At 31.9% G+C, this 23,771-nt stretch overlaps 6 protein-coding genes across 10 annotated transcripts; 4 read left to right on the top strand and 2 right to left on the bottom strand.

The window, feature by feature from the left end:
- The first annotated feature begins 1,027 nt into the window (after positions 1–1,027).
- Positions 1,028–1,693, top strand: LOC125815659 (agamous-like MADS-box protein AGL62). The gene has a single exon (XM_049495189.1). The coding sequence runs from the start codon at positions 1,028–1,030 to the stop codon at positions 1,691–1,693; it is 666 nt and encodes a 221-aa protein (XP_049351146.1).
- A 2,449-nt stretch (positions 1,694–4,142) lies between these two features.
- On the top strand, positions 4,143–4,775 carry LOC125815662 (agamous-like MADS-box protein AGL62). Its single transcript, XM_049495191.1, has one exon. The coding sequence runs from the start codon at positions 4,143–4,145 to the stop codon at positions 4,773–4,775; it is 633 nt and encodes a 210-aa protein (XP_049351148.1).
- Positions 4,776–6,896: 2,121 nt separating this feature from the next.
- Positions 6,897–7,562, top strand: LOC125815658 (agamous-like MADS-box protein AGL62). Its single transcript, XM_049495188.1, has one exon. It carries the CDS (start codon positions 6,897–6,899, stop codon positions 7,560–7,562), a length of 666 nt encoding a protein of 221 aa, XP_049351145.1.
- Positions 7,563–8,088: 526 nt separating this feature from the next.
- Positions 8,089–8,886, bottom strand: LOC125815660 (agamous-like MADS-box protein AGL62). The gene has a single exon (XM_049495190.1). It carries the CDS (start codon positions 8,846–8,848, stop codon positions 8,207–8,209), a length of 642 nt encoding a protein of 213 aa, XP_049351147.1. The 5' UTR covers positions 8,849–8,886; the 3' UTR covers positions 8,089–8,206.
- Positions 8,887–13,495: 4,609 nt separating this feature from the next.
- Positions 13,496–15,347, top strand: LOC125815645 (uncharacterized). Its single transcript, XM_049495175.1, has 2 exons — positions 13,496–14,287; positions 14,379–15,347. Exons 1-2 carry the CDS (start codon positions 13,689–13,691, stop codon positions 15,085–15,087), a joined length of 1,308 nt encoding a protein of 435 aa, XP_049351132.1. The 5' UTR covers positions 13,496–13,688; the 3' UTR covers positions 15,088–15,347.
- Positions 15,348–18,201: 2,854 nt separating this feature from the next.
- Positions 18,202–23,198, bottom strand: LOC125815644 (uncharacterized). 5 transcript variants are annotated; one of them, XM_049495173.1, is made up of 3 exons: positions 22,873–23,198; positions 19,569–20,083; positions 18,202–19,520 (listed from the first exon to the last, which is right to left on the bottom strand). In XM_049495173.1, exons 2-3 carry the CDS (start codon positions 20,061–20,063, stop codon positions 18,453–18,455), a joined length of 1,563 nt encoding a protein of 520 aa, XP_049351130.1. In that variant the 5' UTR covers positions 20,064–20,083; positions 22,873–23,198; the 3' UTR covers positions 18,202–18,452. The 5 variants fall into 5 exon arrangements, with proteins under 5 accessions (XP_049351130.1, XP_049351131.1, XP_049351128.1 ...); XM_049495174.1 differs by having other exon boundaries at positions 18,202–19,568; positions 19,683–20,083; positions 22,873–23,042; XM_049495171.1 differs by having other exon boundaries at positions 18,202–20,102; positions 22,873–23,068.
- Between the last annotated feature and the right edge of the window lie 573 nt (positions 23,199–23,771).

Raw genomic sequence — 23,771 nt, 5'->3', positions numbered from 1 at the left:
AGATTTCTAGTAGACATTCTCACATTATTTAATAATAACTTGTGATGGAACTATACAAGAAAGTGATAAAATATCTATATAACTAGAGTAAATTTAGAATATAGAATAAAACATCATTGATTTTTTTTTTTAACATCATATATTACCATCATTCTACATATGAAAGTGATAAAATTAGAGTATAATTTTTATGAGGTACATTCTAGTTCTATGAATATTTACTTGTTTAGTCTTGCTTACAAAATGACCTTCTATCATAAGCCTTAAATATATGTGAAAATGTCTTCCAGAAATCTGTGGTTTTTTCATCGGGACATTATATATAATATGAGATTTCTATGGGAACAACGCGATAAATTAAAATCAAAAAGTAAATAATCGAAAACCTTTACAATCCGAACACTAAACCTTAACGCGGTATAAATAATAGTAACATTTATAAATCCAAACGCCCGCGTATACTTGATGTGAAACATTGTATGTCTCTAAAATGATGATCGTCTAGGAAAATTCAATGTTAATGCAAAATCATGTTATTATTAAAATAAAGAGTTTTATTAATCATTTAATATGTTTTAAAAAAATTGTTCTCAAATAAAATAGCGGTCAAGTGCAATCCAATAATATAATTCTAATTAGGAAAAATATGTATTGTCGAATTATGATCATTGAGGTGTATCTCTATCGAGACAAAGAATGAAGGCCAAGTGAATTTAATATTTTCATTCTTCAATGTGTACTCAATAAAAGTGGTGGTCAATTGCAATCCAACAATATAATTCAAATTAAGAAAAACATGTTTTGTCTAATAATATAATTATGATCATTTAGGACTAACACTAACGAGACATAGAATGAAGGCAAAATGGGCTTGGTTCAAATCCTTCACAAAAAAAAGGAAATAACATAAATTTCTAGCTAGGCTCCCCAAGTTATTTTAAAACATAATTTCTTATATAAAGCTCTTGGTGTTAAGACCAAAAATCACAATTTCTTAGTTTTGCAAATATTGAGTGATAGTTTAGATATGACAAGAAGGATTAGCAAGGGTCGTCAAAGGGTTGAAATGGTGAAAATGAAGAATGCGAGTAACTTACAAGTTACGTTTTCTAAGCGTCGTGCTGGTCTGTTTAAAAAAGCTAGTGAACTTTGTACGTTATGTGGTGTTGAAATTGCCATAGTGGTATTTTCCCCAGGTGATAAAGTTTTCTCCTTTGGTCACCCTAGTGTGGACACGTTGGTGGAGAGGTTCCTTGGGAGGGACCTCCCTCCACCAAATAACGATGTCCACAATCAACTAATTGTGGCTCATAGAGAAGCTGGTATTCGTGAGCTCAATATGAAGCTCATGAACCTCGAGGAGGTTCTCCAAATGGAGAAAAATCGCGGAGAATCCCTACAAGAAATTAGGAGGAGAGCTAATGGTCAATGGTGGGAATCTCCTATCGAAGAACTTAACTTATTCCAACTTCAACACTTGAAGGAGGCATTGGAAAGGCTAGAGCAAAAGGTTGAAAAAGTGGCACAACAACAAAAAATGGTGAATAATCATGCATTCCCATTTCACACACTTGGAAGTGCTTGGACTCCTCCTAATTGTGCTAGGGAAAGTTCTTCATATGGACTCAATGGTGGTGCACCCTTTGCTAATAGGGCTATTGGATCTACTTCTTCCATAGTTCTCAATTACTAGTTCAACTATCATTCTCGGTGCACGCGTTATGAAATTGTCGAAAATAAAATTTAAAACTTCAATATTATATTAAGTGTCTAGGTTCATTTGTCGTTTGAGTTATCCTTAAGTGTTGTGTTCGTCCTATAATGTTCGTCAATTATGATTCAGTCGAATGTTCGTTGAGTTATTTTAAGTGTCGTGTTATGATTTAGTCGAAGTCAGTAATTTTAATTATATATGTTGTGTTATTAGTCCATTATCATGTTGATTTTGTCCTTTGAATTGCAATCTCTTCTTTATCAACATATATCAAGATATTTCAAATCTTCTGCTAGAAAAAACGTGGTATGTCTATATTATCATATATCGTACTAGAACTTATGTATGTAGTGGCAATGATTGATTTTGTAGGCGAAATGATCACTTTTCAAAATTAACGATAGATTATAATGTATAATGGTTCATTTAGCATTGTAATTTTAATTCTCGAAGCCCTAATTAATTATATTTTTTTCCATAGAAACAAGGTGAGTTCGGAGTCAAAAGGGTCACTTTTTTCTTTCAAAATGCATAAAGGGCCACTGAATTTTAAAAAATACCAAAAGGGACAAATCGCTGATGGGGCAGCGATATCCTTGCTCAACAATTTTAAATAACATACAACAATTTCCACTTAACATCCACATTTAAGCAAGGTCCGGAAAATAGCTGCACCCCTAAAGAGTACCAATCACAGATGAAGGAAAAAAAAAACTCTTATCCAACAAGAGAAAACTAGTAAAGATGAAAGCTTGGGATTCTGCAACACTTATCCAGAGAGAAGAAAGAGGAGTTTTGGCTTAATGCCTTAATGGAGAACTTTTTTTTTTTTTTTTTGGAATGAGCAGCGATTATTAAGTATATATATGATAATATTATATATTTGATGAAATCGCTGCCCCAACAGTGATTTTTTTTTTTCAAAAAAGAAAATCTTGCAGAAATAGCGGCCTGAGCAGTGATTTTAATTAAAAAAAATAATTAATGAAATCGCGGCCTAAACAACGACTTCATCGTTTTGTTATTGCTTCTCAATTTGGTATAAGGTGTATCTAAATCATTGATACTATCTTATTAAAATGACACATACTCTGTCCATATTTTTTTTTCTGTATGTAGGCTTTTGCAATATTAATTTTACCATATAGTTTTCATGCATCATGAGTTGTAATAATTCAAATCCAAACTTGTATTTTGTATTTCAGATGACATTCTAATCTAATTATAATAAGATGAAGTAATTAAAACATTGATTTGATCGAGGGTAATCTTGGAAATAATAAAAAGAAAATGATAAAAAAAAAACCATTTTTATTAAAATGTGCGCATTTCAACAATATAATATTAAACGATTCTGCCATACAAAATAAGAATAAATAAACAAAGTTCTTGTAAAAGGGACTAAAAATATTTAAAAAGAAATTTGGTCAACATTTTTAATTGTACCAAAAGCACATAATTATCTTTTGTAACATAATTTTTTTGGTGTAGTGCTAGCTATAGTTTGAGGGGAGCAACATTTATCCTTTAATAGTTACTGGTTAGTATTTGAAACCTAAGTTGGTCTGACTCGGATGCGAGTGTTCGATCCGAGTGCAGATTCAGATGTCGAATTCCTTTCACGATAATTTTATAATTTGGTGGTATATGGATATGAATGTAGAGATTCGGTAAATAATAATTTAAATATTTAAAAATAGAGTTATATATTGAAATGTCGAAACATTATGTGAAAAATTACTAGGTATTCTAAGAGAATATTGATCAAAACGAGATTCCGCAAAGGAGATATACGGAAAAAGACCGACATAGAAATTTATATATACAATGTATTTCACTTTCTTTAATGTCACCTTAACTTTTGTTTTGATTACGCAAATAACTCAATTTTGGTCAAAGTAATCAAAATCGATTGATCATATCCAGTACAAATCACACACCCACATCGTGTGGACACAGGGTGCGGTGTAACACCGAAAATGAACGGTAGAAGTTATATTCATAAATCCTTTTATTTTCACCACAATAATTGCTAGTTGAAATTCAGAGAATAATCACTTAATAGCCTTAGCTTGTACTAAGCCACTCTCAACAAACATAGTAAGCTAATTATATTTTTATCAAAAATAAAATAAAGTTTGGAACTCTCCATTTTTTTCATGTTCAAAATGGTAGAAATTCAGTGAATTTTGACAAGTACGTGAATAGCTAAGCACATTGAAAAAGAGGCATGAATTTTTTGTTTCCCAAATTGTGAACTCAATTCATAGACTCAAATGGAAATAAAAACCACATATGTAAAAAAATCCATGAATTTATTCTTCAACAATTTATCCTAAATTGGACAAAACAAATAAACATTATATATATAAGTTTCTCTTCCACACAAATGAGTAAGAAATTACGTTTTGTTCTTTTAGCTAGAGCCATGGCAAAAAAAATGAGTAAAGGTAGGCAAAAGATCCAAATGACCAAAATGTCAAAAGAAAGCAACCTTCTTGTTACCTTCTCGAAACGTCGTTCTGGTCTTTTCAAAAAAGCTAGTGAACTTTGTACCCTTTGTGGTGTTGAAATAGCGATTGTTGTTTTTTCACCAGGTCATAAAGTCTTCTCTTTTGGTCATCCTAATGTTGACTCTATCGTCAATCGCTTCCTTACTCGTAACCCTACTAGTTCTTCTTCTACCACTTGTCAACTTGTTGAAGCTCATAGAAACGCGAATGTACGCGAATTGAACGCACAACTCACGGAGATTCTCAATCAATTGGAGTTTGAGAAAAAACGCGAAGTTGAAATCGAGAAAATTCACAAGGCTAAAATTGGAAAAAATTGGTGGGAAGGTCCATTGAATGAACTTGAACATGGTGAATTGGAACAATTGAAATTGGGAATGGAAGAACTCAAGAAAAATGTTACCAAACAAATGCAGAAAATAATTTTTGTGGCTTCAAATACACCTACATTTTTTCTTGGAGGATCTTCTTCTTCTAATGGAGATGTCAAAAATATCAAGGGGCTTGGACTTTCTATGGCTACCAATGGGCATACAAGTTTTCCATGAGTTACGTTATTAATCAAGAAAGGTTACAATTTTAGGTCAAGACGTTGATCATATCGATCGAGATTTTAAATTAATAGTTTATTTGTCTTATAATATATTCAAGTAATGTCTTAAATTTCTGTTTATGATACTATGCAATTTGTACGACCAAACGTATAGACAATATGCTTATTAATTTAGGGTATTGTTGTCGTTTGGGGTTTTTTTATCAATCCAAAGTGAATAATGAACAAAGAAGTTTACAATGATTTCAATGAGAAATTTGTTCTGCATTAAGCTTAGTTTGTCCCTTGAAAATTAATGTTACCTTTGTCAAACGAAAAAATTTATTTGGGTGAAAACAAGTTACGAAGTCAAGATTAAAATATTAGAATATCATAATTAAGACAAATTTGTGACCTTAACATGATTTTAAACCCCTTTAAAACTATAATGTTCTCTTCTGACAAAATCATCCGAATAGTTTATATATGATAAAGAAAAATATCTTTTTACCTCATTTTGCACAGTTTAATTTTTGACAAAAGAGATTAAATTGAACCTCATAGTTTATTATTACTTGCAAATCCCCCCTAAACCTTAGTTTGATGAACAACGAACATTCACTTATTATTTGTTTGTAACCTACTGATCAACCTAAAATATGTGTAAATTAAAGATCGTATTACTTTTATGCATAACTGAACTACATACAGATCATTTTGACTATATATATGTGAAATTTAAAAGCTTAGTCTATACTTAAAAAGAATATGATTAACTCAACAATGTAAAACTATATCGATGTTTTTAAATTAAAATCTAAAAGTAAAGTGTAAGTACTAAAATATGAACTGTTTGGGGAAGGACGAGATATCCATATTTGAGGAATTTAAGTTATATACACCGATTATGTGAAGATTTTCCTTACACTAGCAATGAATTTTGATGATAAGTTAGTTACCAATTTTATCATATATCTATTAATTTTTATCAAGAAATTAACCTATAAAAATCAAGGTGTGTAAATTAAACTTTGCAATAGCTACAGAAGAGATAATATACCAAAAAAATCGCACTATATGATTGTCTGTCTTGGAATCTAAGTTTAAGTTTTGATTAGGATGTATTCAAGCTAGAGTTGACATCTATAATTTTAAATTAAAATTAGCATAAAATCATTAAGAAAATTTAAAAAATACGTTTTAAAAAAACCTCATTCATTCTTCAGAGCTTTACATTTTATAATATCATCTCATTTTTGCTCACAATATATTACTTTGCATATTAATTTGTTCCTCTTAATTATAGTGAATATACACTGTATGATAGAACCATCCATCTTAAGAAATATGTTATATTTTCCTTAATTTTATTTTATTTTTATGTTACTTTATTATTTGTAACCGTATGATTCAACTACACCAATTTATTTCAAGAAAATTCCCATATTCCGACACATTTTATTTTGATATTTTCTTATCTTATAATCTATATATGTTATTTAACTTTTATGATTCATAACTCATCAATATTTTAACTTATTACCACCTGATTTCCCAAGCTAAGACACTATTAATTATTATCCAACTATTATCATAATTGGTTTCTCCTTAATGAGGTTACAACTCAAAAGTAAAATGCAAAACATGATTGTCTTTAATTATATGTTACAACTCAAAAATAAAAATTAGTATCAAATATTGGAATATATTTCTCCTTTCTCATGACTCACCATCATTTATTTTAAAAAATAATTATTCTCTCTTAAAAAAAAAGAAATTAATTGATAGAAGGGTTGACAATTGTAACAAACTAACAATAAACTCATTACTCCATTTATTAAGGAATTTATCAGAAAGAAAAAGAAAATGTTAACTTTCACAAGTAATAATAACAATAATATGTCTTATTGTTTTTATAATGCCAACTAAGGTGCATTGAGTAATCGTATTATTTATTCATTAATAGGATAAGATTTTCTAACTCCCAAATCAACACATTACATAGAAATAATTGTAAAAACATACATCAAGTTTGAGAGTGTAGTATATAAGTACCTTTAAATAATCCAACTTTTCACTCAATGTGAACTAAAAACCACAAGAAAATATTATCTCCAATTTATATAAAGTTTCAGCCATGGCAAAAAAACCAAGCATGGGTCGTCAAAAGATCAAAATTGCCAAGATAGAGGTCAAGAATCACCTCCAAGTTACCTTCTCAAAACGTCGTTCTGGTCTTTTCAAAAAAGCCAGTGAACTATGCACACTATGTGGTGTTGAAACAGCCATCATAGTTTTTTCTCCAGCAAGAAAAGTTTTTTCTTTTGGTCACCCTGATGTTGAGTCCATTATTGATAGATTCCTCACGAGAAATAATTCTAATAATAATCCAATCGCGAATAATTCAGTTCAACTTGTTGAGGCTCATCGAAATGCTAGTGTTCGTGGGCTCAATTTACAACTTACTCAAATTCTTGGTGAGGTTGAAATTGAGAAGAAAAGAGGAGAATCACTTGATCAAATGAGGAAAACAAGTCAAAGCCAATATTGGTGGGAAGCTCCTATAAGTCAACTTGATTTGCAAGAACTTGAACAATTAAAGGATTCAATGGAGGTTTTGAAAAAAAATGTGACTAATCAAGCAAACAAGTTTATGGTTAATGAGACTGCTAATCCTTCTTTTTTTGGTGTTAATGGTAATGGGATTTTTGACAATTATGATATCAAGCCACCTAGAAACATGGTTGCTTCAAATAATCTTCATAACCATAACCTTGGTTTTGATTCAGCCGCATTTTTTTAATTTCAATGTTTCTCATTAATTCAAATTCCCATCGGAAAGCTCAACCTCAAGTAAAGGGCTACTTATGGTACTCCACGTCCTGATTAAAAATGGGTGGGGAAGTATACTTATCGCAACCTGTGATATGATGATCCTATTTCTTTTGATTAATTAAAAGCCAACAAGTATCTCACTAGCTGGCCTTTGCTATGAGTTTTTCAACTTCTCAATTTGTGTATTTGTTGCCTATAAAAGCAACAACAAATGATTGCCCTTATGAATCAATATAAGATTTTTTTATTATTATTAATTGTCAATATTTTTTGCATTTCTTTCATCTACTATATATTAAAATGGTATTAAATCCGAATGAATAAATTAAGTGCAAATTAAACTCACATTTTTCCTTTGTAGTAAAAAATAATAATAGAACACTCTTTCTTTCTAGGGGTTTTTCTCATCTAGATTAGGAACTCGGATCAAGAACAGTTCATCTACTGCTAATAAAAGAGAGACTAACAAACTTAAGTAAACCAAATAAAACTAGTTCAAGGGCATTTTCAACGTTTTCATAAATCAAAAAAAGAAGGCAACAGCAAAAAAATGCTGCTACTTGTTTAGTTAATACTTAGCTAAATCATGGTTTAGTATTAGTGCTAATTGCTTCAGAACTGTCCATCTCCTGTTTGATTGAAATCAAAAGGAACAATGGAAGAACAATAATCGATTGCCTCATTCAAATATTGATCTTCAGCCCCAAATCTTGCTATTTTCATCGTCGAATTCGAAGAAGACCCATTTATCATACTCAATTCATCAGCTCTCATTGTTACTTTCTTCTTCAATTCTTCCAATGCATTCATAAATTCTTCAAGTCCTTCAATCCCCATATCATCAATTGGTTCATTCCACCAAAATCCCCCATTATTCACCATCTTCGATTCTTCAATATTCTCCTTCTTCTTCTTCTCTAATTCCAGATCTCTACAAATCTGAGAATAATACTGATTATTCTGTTGCAAGTTGAATTGATCGCCGTCGCCGGATGTTGATGATTTTCCTGTGAGGTAACGGTCGATGACAGCGTCGGGGCTAGGATGCCCGAATGTGAAAAGACGGTGTCGTTTTAAAGACTGAACAAGTATAACAATTTCTGCACCGCTTAAGATGCAAAGTTCACTTGCTTTTTTGAAAAGTCCTAAACGGCGTTTAGAAAAAGTAACGTGCCTACTGTTTTGATTGTCTATTGGTTTGATTGCAATTTTCCTCCGTCCTTGAGTTTTCTTGACGGCGTTAATGGTGGTCATGGTGACGTTGGGAGAGAAGAGAAGATGAATTTGTTTTTTATTGGTTAGTAAAATTGGGGATTGTTAATGTATAATTTATAGGGGTTTTATATGATTTGTATTTTTTACATTCAAGAATCGAAAAAATATATTTATTTACCAATTTTAGGTGGAGGTGTAAGAAGGAAAATTGGATTTTAAATTTGGAAATTATAATAGTATAAGGTTGTTCTTAAATAGGAAGGAGAAAAAATGCTTATGGGAACTTCCTATAATTTTGGAGTAATTGGAAAATTAGAATCTTTTATTGGAAAAAAGAAGAAAAATATATAGACTTGAGTGGCAAGCATCGCCATCAGAATTACTTTTTTAAAATTTTATTATAGAAAAAAGTAGTAAAATATATGGTATGCTTAACTTTAAAATGGTATAAATAGAGATGTGATTTAAGAACATACGTATTGAAATGCTCAATAATGCAATTGTTGTATTATAAATCGCTTGATTAACGTAATATAAATAGCTAAAGAATTAAGAAACAATAAATTAAATCATAGGCATGCGTCAATAAAAAAAAGTAATGAGAGCTTGTTCTCCGATGTCGCGTCAAGAAATATTATTGGAAAAGCAAATAATTATATTTCAGAGCTTGAGAGCTAGTTATTCAATTGCAAAGCTAGAGTACTGTATTTTTTTAGTGAACGATAAAAAATAAATTAGATGCTTCAAAAAATACTTTTATAAATAAATCATAGGGAGCATCACAAGTTGATTTTCCTCCCTTGATATCCCGCTTATGCATGCTATTTCAGTTAAGTAACGATCGAGGAAGATTATGAATTTTTCAAAAATTGTTAATCTCCTAATTTTATTTTGATCGGTTGCAATGTGATATTGATTTTATGCTTTCATAGGAATTTTTTATAAACAAAATTACTTTCACTGAGCACGTTTTACAAATGATATTCCGTGTCATTTTAATTGAGTCACATCCGACATGTCATGCATTATCTCTCGATTCATCCATCTATAAATCCAAATTATGCAAATAAATAGAATATATAATGGTTCGCAATTCCATTTACATAGGTTATGACCAATTATTCAACAAATTGAATTACAATTCATGCAATATTTTTAGGTCAAAATGAGTGAATTAATTTAAAACTAAATAATTAGTCACAACTTATGTAACGCAAAATAATATCAGTCCTATTTTACCATACTAGAAAACTATCTCCTATGGGCTATGAGTATGAGGTGCAATATGCAATTCATATGAACATAAAATAACTTTTTTTCATCTAACATGCATTGTTTGGTACGAAGATAATAAGCACCACTTTAGTCAATACATGTAATACAATCAACTAACATGCATTGCTTATTTTACCATCTATATATTATTCCTTCTTTCTCATTTCATTCGAAATTCTTTTCTTTTTAATCCGTTTAAACAAATATCATCTTATTATAATTAGAAAAATTTTAACTTTAAAATCCTCCTATACCCTTAGCGAAATGATTTACAATCACATAAATATTTAAGAATTGTTTTAAACCACAAGTTTTAAAGGTCATTTTTTTAAAAAAATATCATGTAAAGTCAAATAATACCAACAGACTTAATAGAAATTTCTTCATTATTAATTTCTATATAGTTATAGTTAAATGTACATAACCTGTCACTAAACCAAAGGACTTCTATTTTAGTAGCTTACAGAAGTACAAGAAGATCCTTGTTTGGCAAATTCAAAATCAAAACAAACAAAATAAATCCAGGTTTGGCTGTTGCTGGTTGGCAAGGGTCCCAATTTTAAGTTGCCACTTGCCAAACAGCAATAATGGTCCTAATTGAGATACCCTACTGCAAAAAATTTCTGCACAGCTGAGCCATTGATTTTAGCCAACTAAGTTTCCAGAATCTTTTTCTTTTTTTCTGTATTATTTCATACCATACAAATATATTAATTTCTTGTTAATCAAATTCATGTTTAAAATGATTGCTTATCTCTTACTATTTCAATTTGATTTGAACTATATGTTGTCAAATCTGACAACCTATCATCATTATATATTTCATCATTCATATAAATCAAATCATTAAGCACTTGATTAATTAATAGTGTGCTAAAATATCTCTTTAAACAAAACTGAAAGAAGTGTTTTCGGTAATCCTATTTATCAAGATTTTAATTTTAGATAATGCATAATCGAAAATAAACTTTTTATCTTCTCGAGAAAAAAGAGTAAAGTTTACTTACATTTTATCTTCCTCAAATTTCATATGTGGAACTAGACTAAATAGATAAATGAAGGGTTTTTATTACTCATTCCCACTCATTTAATCTATTTTTTCATATTATCACATTAATTATTTATCAATTGATTTCTTTAAAATTCTAACTCTCGGCCTCTTCTAAGTCTTAGATATCAACGCCACGGCTCAGACGAAACCATGACTAAAAAGGTTAAGAAGAAGATGTCTCATGTCAAAATGGTGAATAAATTAATTTATATGGTAATAATTATTATTATTTAACTTTTAACCTTAATTTTTAATTTAATATTATTATTTTTTTAGTTTTGCCGTGGTGGAATATTGTTTTCACGTGGCAGAGTTTTTAAACAAAAGAGAGGGTAGTATATATGTATATATACACATCATTAGAAATAATCGAGATGTGTTTCTTTAACTACATTGAATGATAACTCAGAGAGAAAATTTCACTTTCAATAGTTCATCTATATGACAATAAGAAACAAAGATAATTTAGATGTATTTTTTATCCTTAGCTTTTAGTATTTTTTGATGACAAATAAACGCAAACTCACATCAATCATAAATAACAATTGATGCATTTCATCAAGAAAAAGAAATTGAACTTCAAAAAATAGTACATACTCAATAAACAAATATAAAAATCCAATTGCATGTGTTCATAATCATTTTTTATTTCCCGCTTATTACCTGATACTTATATTGAAGCCCGACTAAATATTTCATATTTCTTAATCCATTCACTCAAGAAAATTGAAAAAAAAAGTAGAGAAAGAAGGTACTAGATGAAATGGGTGATGGGACCATATTGAACCTAGGTTATCCAAGTTGGTGAAGACTGGACCAACCAATACCATTATTTTTCCTACTGAAAAATCTCCTCAACAGCTGTTCTCCAGTTGTAATCCAATTACCCAAAATCCCAACTAGTCATCTTTAGTCCTAATAAATCCAAAATCTATTCATCACAACTCTTTTTGCATTATCCATCCCTAATATTATGCAACATTTACTTATGTTGCATCCTATGTTTTATTCTTTAATGATTTCAGCCTCTATCTTTCTATTCTCTTATAATTTGGGGTAGGCATGGTGTAGTACGGTACTGAAGTTTTTTATTTTTAAAAATATTATATCAATATTATATTAAATTAATTCGATATTTTAAAGTTTAATTTCAATATTTTGTGGTACGGTTAATCGGTTATTATAGTTTGATCAACTTCAACTTACATATATTCATATAGTAAAGAATTACAACTTTCACTTTTTAAGAAATGTCTCAATCATATTATACTAATACCTTACACATGTAAAAATATTCAAAATAAAGTACAAACAATTCTCTTAATTAATCAATCACCCAAAATGAACATTTATATCATGATAGATTAACCAAAATTTTAACATCTATGATTAGTTAGTATTTTATATATTAAATTAATATGTAATTATATATTTCGGTATGGTACTTGATATTTTGATTTTTTTTATAGATATTCGAATATCAATCTTTTTAGAAAAGCATATCAAATATCATATCAAATACCATAATATTTAAATCATAATATTAAAAATTCAATTTCAATATAATATTCGATATCTATCATAGCATATCCACCTCTACTTGTAACATAAGTAAATTTAAATGTCAATGATCCTTTTATGAGATAAAAAGGCATGTAAAGAGGTAAAGGTAAAAAGTACACAAAAGGTATAACTATGATAGTTGAAAAGAAATTTGCTTTATAGGACAATATATATCTTTGTTTCGTCTTGATCAAGTATCAACTTATGTACAGAAAGATGAAATATTGCTCCCACCGTTTCAATTTATTTCTCTTAAAATTTAGCTCAATACAAAGTTTAACAAATTAGAAGAAATTTTTAAATTTTATAATGTTAAATTAGAGATAATTATAATATACCAAAATATGTTTTACCCTTATCCACAAGTGAGTGTCTGAGGAGGGTTATGTACACAACTTTTTTCCTATTTTGTGAACATAAGGAATAGGTCATGGTAAAAACTAGAGAAAAGGAAATAAAAGAAATATCAGCTAATATAGTAACCGAATCAAAGGAAACAATATGTAATAATACAAAAGAAGAATAAGATAGTAATAATAAAAATACAAATAAGCCAATTAGACGAACTCAACCACCTACTAACCTTCTACCCTATATATCATGTCTCATCTAACCGTAAGCAATTAAAGATTAGGGTGTAATATATTACAAAAGAAAATAATATAGGGGTTTAAAATGCAAAAAAATATATGAAAACATCCCTAGAGCCCACAAGAGTATAATCCAATAGAAATGTAGTAAAAGAGTTAGTGAAAAAGACAAGTTTTAAGAGGGTTTAGGGATCGCACACTAAATGTTTGATTAATTGCCAGAGAGAGAACAGAGATGCTCTTTGCTGGCGCACCTCTATATGCATACGTGCCCACAGCTCATTCCGCACGCACGCCTATGCACCTTTAATATATATTCTTACCCTCAATCCCACTTTCTTCCCTAAAATTCCTCAATCTTCTTCTTCTGAGTAAAAAAAACCAAGAACCGAAAGGACTAATGGATCCATGTCCGTTCGTCCGTATTGTAATCGGAGGTTTAGCCTTGAAGTTCCCTTCTGAATCCAAAATACCACCCAATAGTTCAACTTTTGATTGTAAAATCAAGCTTAGAGGTTGTTCGGCGCAATCAACGACCATCCCAGCGTTTGTTCAAGAAAGAGAAGCGATCGTGGATAATAGAATTCATGGTTGTTTTAATTTTAGTAAGTCAGAGCTTGTGAAATTCGTTGAGAAATCGAATGTTAGAGGAAAATCCAGTTGTTTAAAGATTGAGATTTATGGGGGTAAAGTGGGTTTTGGGTATGGTAGTAAGAGGCTTTTGGGGAGTGTTGTGGTGCCATTGGATTTGAAGAGTTTGGAGAATATTGGACATAGAGGATTTGTGATTCAGAATGGATGGGTTTCTGTTGGTGGTGGGTCTACTGCTCAATTGAATTTAAACGTGAGAGCTGAACCTGACCCGAGATTTGTTTTTCAGTTTGATGGAGAAGCTGAATGTAGTCCACAAGTTTTTCAAGTTAATGGCAACGTGAAGCAACCTGTTTTTACTTGCAAGTTCAGTTTCAGAAACTCCGGTGACCGGAACTTGAGATCCAGGTTCGTTTTATCCTTCTTCTTTTTTCAATCAATCGATTTGTTGTTTTTCTTGAATACGGTTTTTGACTTTGAATTTGCTAATTTTTTACAGATCGTCATTATCTGAAACGAGCACATCAACAAGCTGTTTTGGTTCTTGCACATCTGATAAAGAGACATCTGTAAAAGAACGAAAAGGATGGTCAATTACAGTTCATGATCTTTCCGGTTCACCTGTTGCAGCAGCGTCAATGGTGACCCCATTTGTCCCATCTCAAGGTTCGGATCGGGTCAGTAAATCCAATCCCGGATCCTGGCTCATACTCCGACCCGGTGACAATACCTGGAAGCCATGGGGTCGTCTCGAAGCGTGGCGAGAACGCAACGGTGAACTCGGGTACCGCTTCGAGATCATCCCGGACGGAGCCACCGACGCCATCACATTAGTCAATTCAACAATAAGCACCAAAAAAGGTGGCAAAATCGGTATAGACATAATCAATGGAGCTACTCCGTTGACTAGCCCCAACAGCAGCTTCGACCTAAGCTCAGGATCCGTATCCGGGTCGGAATTCGGGTCGCAACCCGGTTCTGGGTCGTGGGCGCAGCTGCTGTATCGGGGCTTTGTGATGTCGGCGACGGTAGGAGGAGAGGGGAAATGCAGCAAACCGGAGGTGGAAGTTGGGGTGCAGCATGTGAGTTGTGCGGAGGATGCTGCGGCGTTTGTGGCGTTGGCAGCTGCCATGGATCTCAGTATAGATGCTTGTCGGTCATTTTCACAGAAACTTCGAAAAGAGTTGAGGCAGCAAGACCAAGAATGATACGGTTAAAAGGGTCGGGTCGGGGTTACAGTTTGGGTTGCTTCGGGTTTCAGTTTAAGTTTTGCTAATTAACTAACTGACAGCAGTTTTTAGCTGGATTTTCTTTTTTTTTTAAAATTATTTATTGCCTTTTTTTTCGAGTGTACAGTGATAAGACAGCTGTTTATTTTGAATTTCTTTTTTTTTTTCCTCCTTCCTTTTGGAATGTATTTATTGATTGATTAATTTGGAATAATATAATGATCATGAACTTTTCGTTACATGAATATCTTATCTTTTTTTTTTTTTAATTTTTACTTTGTCTATTTTGAATTTTATACATTTTTTTAGAAATAATATTTGATACGAGTACTTTACGATAATATTCATATTAATTCTGATATTCAATATTAATTGATGCTTAATGAGTAAAACATGAAAAACAAAACTTGATATATCAAACATGACAAGTTAAAGTTAGAAAAATTAACTTTTAAAATAATGAATAAGTAAAAATGAATGAAGAGAGTATTTCATATGAATATTTTAAGTAAATTTTTTTAGTAATATGTTAAATACTATCTTTTTACTTGTAAGGAGCTCTTTAAAATAACAGCGATATTCTAGTCAATTTTATATGTCCATTTTAACTGTCATACGATACCTACCACGTTTTGTGTTTAGTGACTTTTAACAAATAAAAAGAAATGACCCGTATTTATAGAAGTTAACCTTAATTAACACATAAAGGTATGCATAATGTAGATTTTTAACAAAGCAATTGAGTTTTGTTTTGGAAATGGAAACCCAAAGTTGGTTGATTTTTGTCGTTTTTTTTGGTAAGAATCCAATGTACTACTATATGGTTTCTAGGCTGGCATCAGGTGATTTTAGATCTGGCAATACATGTCTTATTATAATAGTAAGTCAAAAAAACAATTAATAAATAGTAGTAGTGCATGTCAATTAAACTAGTCAATTTTTATTTGCATTGTTTAGCAGTACACGTGTGTATCAACTTTGGTAGTATAATAAGACTTGAGCTTACCCGTCGTAGTACAATGGTGAAACTGCTCCATTCATAATAAAAAGTTTTGAGTTTGAGCCCTATGTATTGAAAAAATCATTTTAGCAGCACCACCTCCAAATGGACCCTGTAGTGTGCATCCAAATTTAATTGGATTATCAATACGAGTTCCGAACATCGAATGAGAAATTATTTTTTTTTAAAAATAAAATTGGCTTGGCTGTAATATGTGGCAATTATCTGGTTTCTCATGTGTTTATTGGTCTAGTACAGCCCATCTTGAGTGATTCTCTAATTTGTTTTTTTCTTCTTTTTCTTTCTTGAATCACATCACATGGGTACAGGAACATAATACGATTGATGTTCAAAGGGATAAAGAGATCTAGAAATTTTGATTTTTCATTCGTCAACTGATATTCAATTTATATTTTCGTTAGAAAATTCTACAGGAAGGATGATATATCATTTTTTAACAAAAATAACTTTATATCTTGTTGGCTTGAACTTGAGATCTTTGAATAAGGATGAAATAACATTTCTCACTTCATTACAACCTTTATCGGTAAAGCCAGAAATTTTAATAAGAGAATTGAAAAAAATGCAAAACTCATCATACACTTAACTAGAGATAACTAAAATATCCATGAATAATCTTATATTAAAGGATGAATCACAGGAAAAGAAAGAAAAGTTGAAGCTTTTCAAACAAAAATATAAAATATAAGTAGTGGATTAGTGTGCACTAGCAATTTTAATAGCAAATAAAAGAGAAAACGTGTAGTCCCCAAAAACACAAAATATCTTCACTCCCTTTGGCTTAATGTACCAACCTAGCTTCCACTTGCTCTGTCATGTCATCATATGTGTTGTTTCAATACCAAATGTATATGATTTTTACATCATAATTTGTATCTCTATTATTCAAAATAATAAGCAAAAATGGTCACAACTCACAATTTGTCATTTTTGGTCCCCCCTTTCCAATAAAAAGAGATAGGAAAAAAAAAGGACAACTAGCCGTTCATCCTTTATTTTATTTTTTCGATAATAGAACTTCTGGTTATTCATTTATCCGGAAAAATTGCTTTAGATCCTTATGATATATAACTCAATGTTAATAACATTTTAGTAATTTAGAATATGTGATTTTGGTCAATTTATGTGATTAATGTATTATATTTAAACCAACATGACTAAAACAGCTGGAAATACTATTAGAAAACAGGTGCATGTAACTATTGGCAGACTGAGTTAGGGCCCAAAGTTAGAGAGCCACAAGGTCCATCACAAAGAACTGAGAAAAAGACAAGGCTTATGATGCAACGTAACATGATCCAACACAATATCAACTTCCTCGATTTCTATTTCAATTTATTTTAATATCTTTAATTTCAATCAAGTCCGCTCATTTGACACCCTTGACTTATTCAGAAAGCCCTAAATGGATAGTTAACCCATTAATCATATAAACAGTGAGATAAGATCTCATCTTTAATGTTGACTTCACATATAATTCATCTACACTATATGATTTTGCTTCACATGTAAACAGTGGGTCCATTTTTATTTTTTATTTTTGGTTAGACCTCTTTACAGCGTGGCAAAAGGATCATATCTTAAATTATTAAATTTGAGACTTATCTCCAACACCAATATTGTGAGTTGTGATGGGGTGAAGAAATACCATCTAAGACCTCTCTATAATAACTATCATGCATAATCATATTTCACTTGTACTAACTATGTTTTATATGGAATCGATCTTTCATATTATGTTATATTATACGATCTTTATAATATCATTTTGCTATAGCAAGTAAAGTTATCCAGATAAACAACATCGTTCAACCAGGTTTTACGCACAAAGTCGTAGTGACACCTAAAGTTTGCTCGATTTTTCATCTGGACGCTTGAACTAAGCCATGAAGCTATTGATATTACTTGAGATCATGTTGATGTTGAAATGCTAATACTTTCATCTTCTGTGGGAACCATGATTTACTTGAACTCTACATTAATTTATACCTTATTAATCAAAACATCTCACAATATTCAAGCCAGTAAGTCAAAACATAGCATATCTGTTCCAATACACTACACAAGTTTTGTAACAGAAGCACAATCTATATAGAAAATAGATTAAACAGAAAAATGGAAGACACTCTTTGTTCTAAAGAGGCTAGAAAGTAGAAACGATTATACAAGTTGGAGCCCTTCACTCTTGCCTATATTATGCCTGCAACATTAATATGGTCTACAGCTTATGAATTTTGCACATTTATGAAACTGAATAATAGTATACGGAAGTGTGAAAACTCATCACGAAAACTAAACACACTACTTGTTTAATTTACAGTTATCATTCTGCTGCAGCATCTTCCATGCTTCCTTCAGTTTGTATTTCAGGAAGAGTTTCCACATCTGTGCGGACATGTTTCTCTTCCAAGTGGGTGGACGAATCAGAAGTATCAATCAGATCATCTTGAACTTCTCCCAAATTCTCAACAATTGACGCATCCACGTCTTCATCAGTAGTTCCGGTTTCTTCACTGCTAGTATCTGCCTTCTCAACCTCAGTTGCATTGTTATCATTCAAAGGCAACCCCTCATTATCTACTGCTTCAGCAGTTGCATTCCCTTGGACGACTTTTTCTGCCAGGGAAGGCTCTGTATCACCAGACACATTGGAGGAATCGACCGGTATTGAGTCTAACTCGTCGTTTTTAGAGGAAAATGTTAAATTAGAATCAATTTGATTGTCCTCCACAGTATCTGCAGAGTTGCTGCTTTGCTGTGAAGTACTAGTTGACATGTTGGAAGACGTTGTATCCCCTACTGTGGCCTGGGTTCCATTCTGTAGAAGGTCATGAGTCTGTGTGCTCAGTTCTGTCGAGTAGGTTCTCGATTCAGAATTATCAGTCAATCCTTCTGTTCTTGTGGAATTTGAAACTGAATTGTCTGCAGCAGTGGATAAGATTGGGTCATCATGCTTCTCTTCACTGTTTGTTGTGCTTGGAGGACTGACTTCCTCATCTGCTTTACCATTTTCCTCCTTCAAAGCCGCTGTTGTATTTTGGCTGGCATTGATCTGCATAATGTTATTAACTCCATCTTCACTCTTGGCTTCAGCAGCATGTTCTACTTCTTGCTCTACCTTACCACTCTCATTTTCAGTTGTAGTTACAACTGTATCATGAGTCACTGCACTTGAAGCATCATCTGCTTTATAATGTTCTTCACGTGCCTCATGTGAACTGCTTGAGTCCTCGTCGTGATCATGGTCCTCCAATGAATTTTCTTCCTCCACCTGACTATCATTCACTTCAGTTTCCTTCTTGTTATCTTCTCCTCGTTCCTTGTCTTCATCAACAGCATCCACTTCTTGATCACGCTCTACATCAGACTTCTCATGATCATGATCATCGATCTCATCTTCTCTGTGTTCATCATTCTTCTCTTGATCATGATCATCGACCTCATCTTCTCCATCTTCTCTGTGTTCATCATTCTTCTCTTGATCATGATCATCGACTTCATCTTCTCCATCTTCTCTGCGTTCATCATTCTTCTCTTGATCATGATCATCAACCTCATCTTCTCCATCTTCTCTGTGTTCACCATTCTTCTCTTTAGTATTGTTCTCTTCTAGATCTTCTTCCTCAGGCTTATTCCCTTCTTCTTCTTCTTCCACTGTTTCATCTTCTGGTTCCTCCCTATGCTTCTCATCAACTGTATCTAATCCCTCAATCCGTGGTAGATCTTTCCTTCCAAGTTTCATAAGTTCATTGCTACTTCCACTCTTAATTGAAGACTTGGCATCATCTTCATCAAATTCTCTCTTTTTATCATGTGAGTGCTTGACCTGGTAAATCAGCCAAAAGCAAACAGCAAGCAACAGACAGATTTGTAAAACATTCTTAACCTTGACACCTTTGGATCTATGGTTCCTACTAGGTGACTGCTTGTACATGGTGAGTTTTACTACCTGTTCTGCAAAGATTTATTGAATCTGTCAACAACCAGACTCATATCAGTCCAAGCACTACTCAACAACTTCAAAGCAATTTAATCATCAATCAAATTCAATAAATATCTAGTCTAATAGTCTTACCTGTCAAATATATTCAGAGCATAATATGGCACATCAATCTTATAAAATGTGTTTGGCAGGTTTAAACTAGTGCATTGGAGAAACTAGTACTGTTGGAATCTACCAGTGAATTAAGTTTTAGATTTGCTAATTGAGCAGCCAAGGGTGTGGCCTAGTGGCCAATGACGTGGCTGCAAACCTTGGAACTAGGGTTCAAATCCCAATAAAGACAAAAAAACAAATTATTTCTTCTCATATGCCTAAGCCTTGGTGACTTCATGTTACCCCAAACCTGTGCTAGTGAGAGATAGCATATATCCCATGAAATAGTTGAGGAGCCAGCTTGATATCATATAGCCCGTGAAATAGTTGAGGTACACGAAAGCTAGTTTGAACACCGTTATTAATAAAATAAATGTCTTAGATTTGCATAGAAATTAAACTGTTGCTGTCATAAGCACCGGACGATTTTCACATTTGAGACTCTGAAAAGCATCATCTGGAATTTATGATACTGCATAATTGCATATATCTCTTGACTTCAGAGGTATTTCAAACAATTAGGAGAATATTTAACAGGAGAGGAGTTATTTGGACGTAATGAATAGATTTTTTCCTTAGGATGGGTCAATTGTTTAAATTCGATAAAAGGAAAAACTACAGGCCCTAGCAAGACCTATTTGTAGCTGACAACTAATCAGTTGACCCCAATTCCTCACGAACTTGACTTTGGTAAAAGTTTACAAAAATGGCAACAATATGAATCTCTCTATATTTTGGACATGATATGGTCAAAGTTTGAGGCCATAAAGTTCCCATAGTTGGACAGGTCGCCTAACTGAAAAGCCCCTACTCCCATATCAAAAGAGTCCTTACCTTACTTGTTCATTCTACTAGACCTCCTTATCATATGTGCAAAGAGCCCATTTGGTTTAGCAAGATACAATGTTCATACCCCAGTTGTTCAAAGTAGAAATATCAGGAATATCATGATCTAATGGGGATTGCTTGGAAAATTATAAGGAACCTAGAGCTATTGAGATGTTTAATAATCCAAGGAGAAGAATAGGACTCCTCACAATATCATAACACGATTACCATTATAATCTTCCCCACCACAACCAAGCCATAACCTTGTTAAGGAATTAAATATCATTTAGTTTACAAGTAGTATATAGAAAATAGGCACCAGATTGCAATTTTTAAGAAGTCAAAATACCTTTGCATTACCATTGCCATGTGCCTCACATATGGCACCATATAGGCTGACAGCCATTGATCTAAATTTTTCTGAAGTCAACTGTCAGCTAGGTATTATAATACATGGTGAGTTATAAGCAAGCTAAAATTTTCTAAGCAAGAAGACTAGCAGTACTTAGGGATGTAATCTCAATATCCTACCTCACCCTCTTTAACAAGCAGGGAAGTGAAAAATATCAGCGGAAGAGAGAAGGGTGGGGTTGCAATTTTGAGTTAGAAATTTCTCCACGTGAGGCCTTATTATTATTACTGAGATGGTTTGTCTTGGCAGTACTAATAGTTCAGTCAATCAATTTGGAAGGACATATTACTTGGTGCACGTCAACTTGCACACAAACTGACTCAGTAACCACTGTATATATATATATTTTTTTTTTTTTTAATTTTTTTTTTTTTGTGCATCATCTGCATTGCGAAATCCACCAGTACTAATCTCAAAATCCAACTGAGCCACTAGTCCCGGTTTAATAAGAAAAGACAGTTAAATCAGATAAATAGTAAATGATGTAGTTACTCATAGTTTTAACAATGCCAGTAACAGAATTGTGAAGTTCTCCTAAATAAAAATAAAGAAGGAATAGAAAAACTGAGAGCAAACACTGAACCACTTGATCGAATTCTGTTCATAAACGAGAAGTGCTTCAATTTCATGGAAAAAGGGCACAATCTTTTTTTCCCAATTGCTTCTATCTAAATGTAATTAGCACAAAGAGTTCATAAGAGACACAAAGTGCTGAGAGATTACTTTCACAGTGTAACTCCTATTTGCACAATCAGGTCACTTATTAGGTAATCACAACTAAATCCTTCATAAGCATAAATTAGTAACTAACCTGTAATCGCAAATTAAAATTCCCTAATACTGTAAAAAAAAAAAAAAAAAACTCGACACTATCCGTGCATATAACTTAAATTCTTCGCTAATCCTTGCATAACCGACTCGACCCAAATGCAAATATGGTACAACTACTCCATAGCCATAGATTATAGAAGTGCATTTCTTCTATACCCTAAAATAAATACTCCAACTAATGGAAACTGATGAATCAACAAAGAATATGGAATGTTGATTAATACAAGGGAACCCTAACAACAAAAGACCAAACTCCATAAATGCAATGACAAGAGTAAGACAACTAATTCTAACTTACTTAAAGAGTTACCAAATTCCCAATTAATTTTAGAGTACATCAAGACAAATTAAACCCAAGAAAACTCACACCCAAATTAACTTATTCATTAAATTACACAAACCCATTCACAGAAACAGTCAATTTACCAGAAAAAAGATCAATCGACTATTATTCATACAAAAAAAAAAAAAAACAGGAGTGAGCTAACACTAATTGTACAACTCTAAACACTTCAACAAAAAAAAAAACACAATAAGGAAGAAATAAACTTCATTTTGAAGGGAAGAAAAGAATACCTGAAAGTAGAGAAGCTTATAGTTCCAAGAAATGGAAAAAAGGGAAAGTAATAGCTTAGTCAAAGAGTTTTCTTTGATATAGTAGTTGATGAAATTGAATTGAAGGAGTCCCTCCCCACCTATAATTCTTCTTCTACTTCTCTTTCTTATTCGGATCTACAAACAAAGCCTCTACACTCTCTCTACTCTCTACTCTGTATATTGTTGGAAAGATTTTGGACGGGCTCGGATACTGTTACTATAAATGGACCGGGTCATATGCCTGCTTCTCTTTTCTCATATAGTACATGATTTTTCTGTCTTTGGTCCAGTTTGCGTGCATCAATGTTTACTAACATCTTGTTTGGATGGTTGTCATTATACTATTGTATTATTAGTTTTAACTTCAACGTTTTTTTAGAATGTTACTTAAAGTTAACAACAAAAAGTCCCATTTTGTATAACATCGATTTGGTGTGATTGAGTTGTTATCTTAATATTTTCTTCTCATTTTGTCTTTATTTATTATTTAATAATTCAATTTTATCATTCGCACTATTTTTCCACAGTAACTCTACGTGTACCCTAATATTCTTATGAGTTTATCATTCAAATTATCGATGTGTAACATTATGTAACGACAAAGAACGACACGATCATTCCAAATGTTATATATATTAAAAGAATACAGTACGATACAACACAACACAATATAATACGATACATTATAAAATAATAACACTTTATTTGGATGGTTGCTACTCACTGTATTGTATTGTTAGTTTAAATACAATCGATTGTTACTTAAATTCTATTGTAATGTATCATTTAAATCCATTGTTAGGTAACGATGAAAAGATTCATCTTATGTAACGGACCAATTTGGTGTGATCGCGTTGTTACCTTAATATTTTCTTCTC

The sequence above is a fragment of the Solanum verrucosum genome, unplaced genomic scaffold (assembly GCF_900185275.1).
Source record: "Solanum verrucosum unplaced genomic scaffold, falcon-dt-bn FXZP01000261.1, whole genome shotgun sequence".
In the NCBI taxonomy this organism is placed as follows: Eukaryota; Viridiplantae; Streptophyta; class Magnoliopsida; order Solanales; family Solanaceae; genus Solanum; species Solanum verrucosum.
The sequence above is the reverse complement of the archived record's forward strand: the minus strand, read 5'-3'. Positions and strand labels throughout refer to the sequence as shown.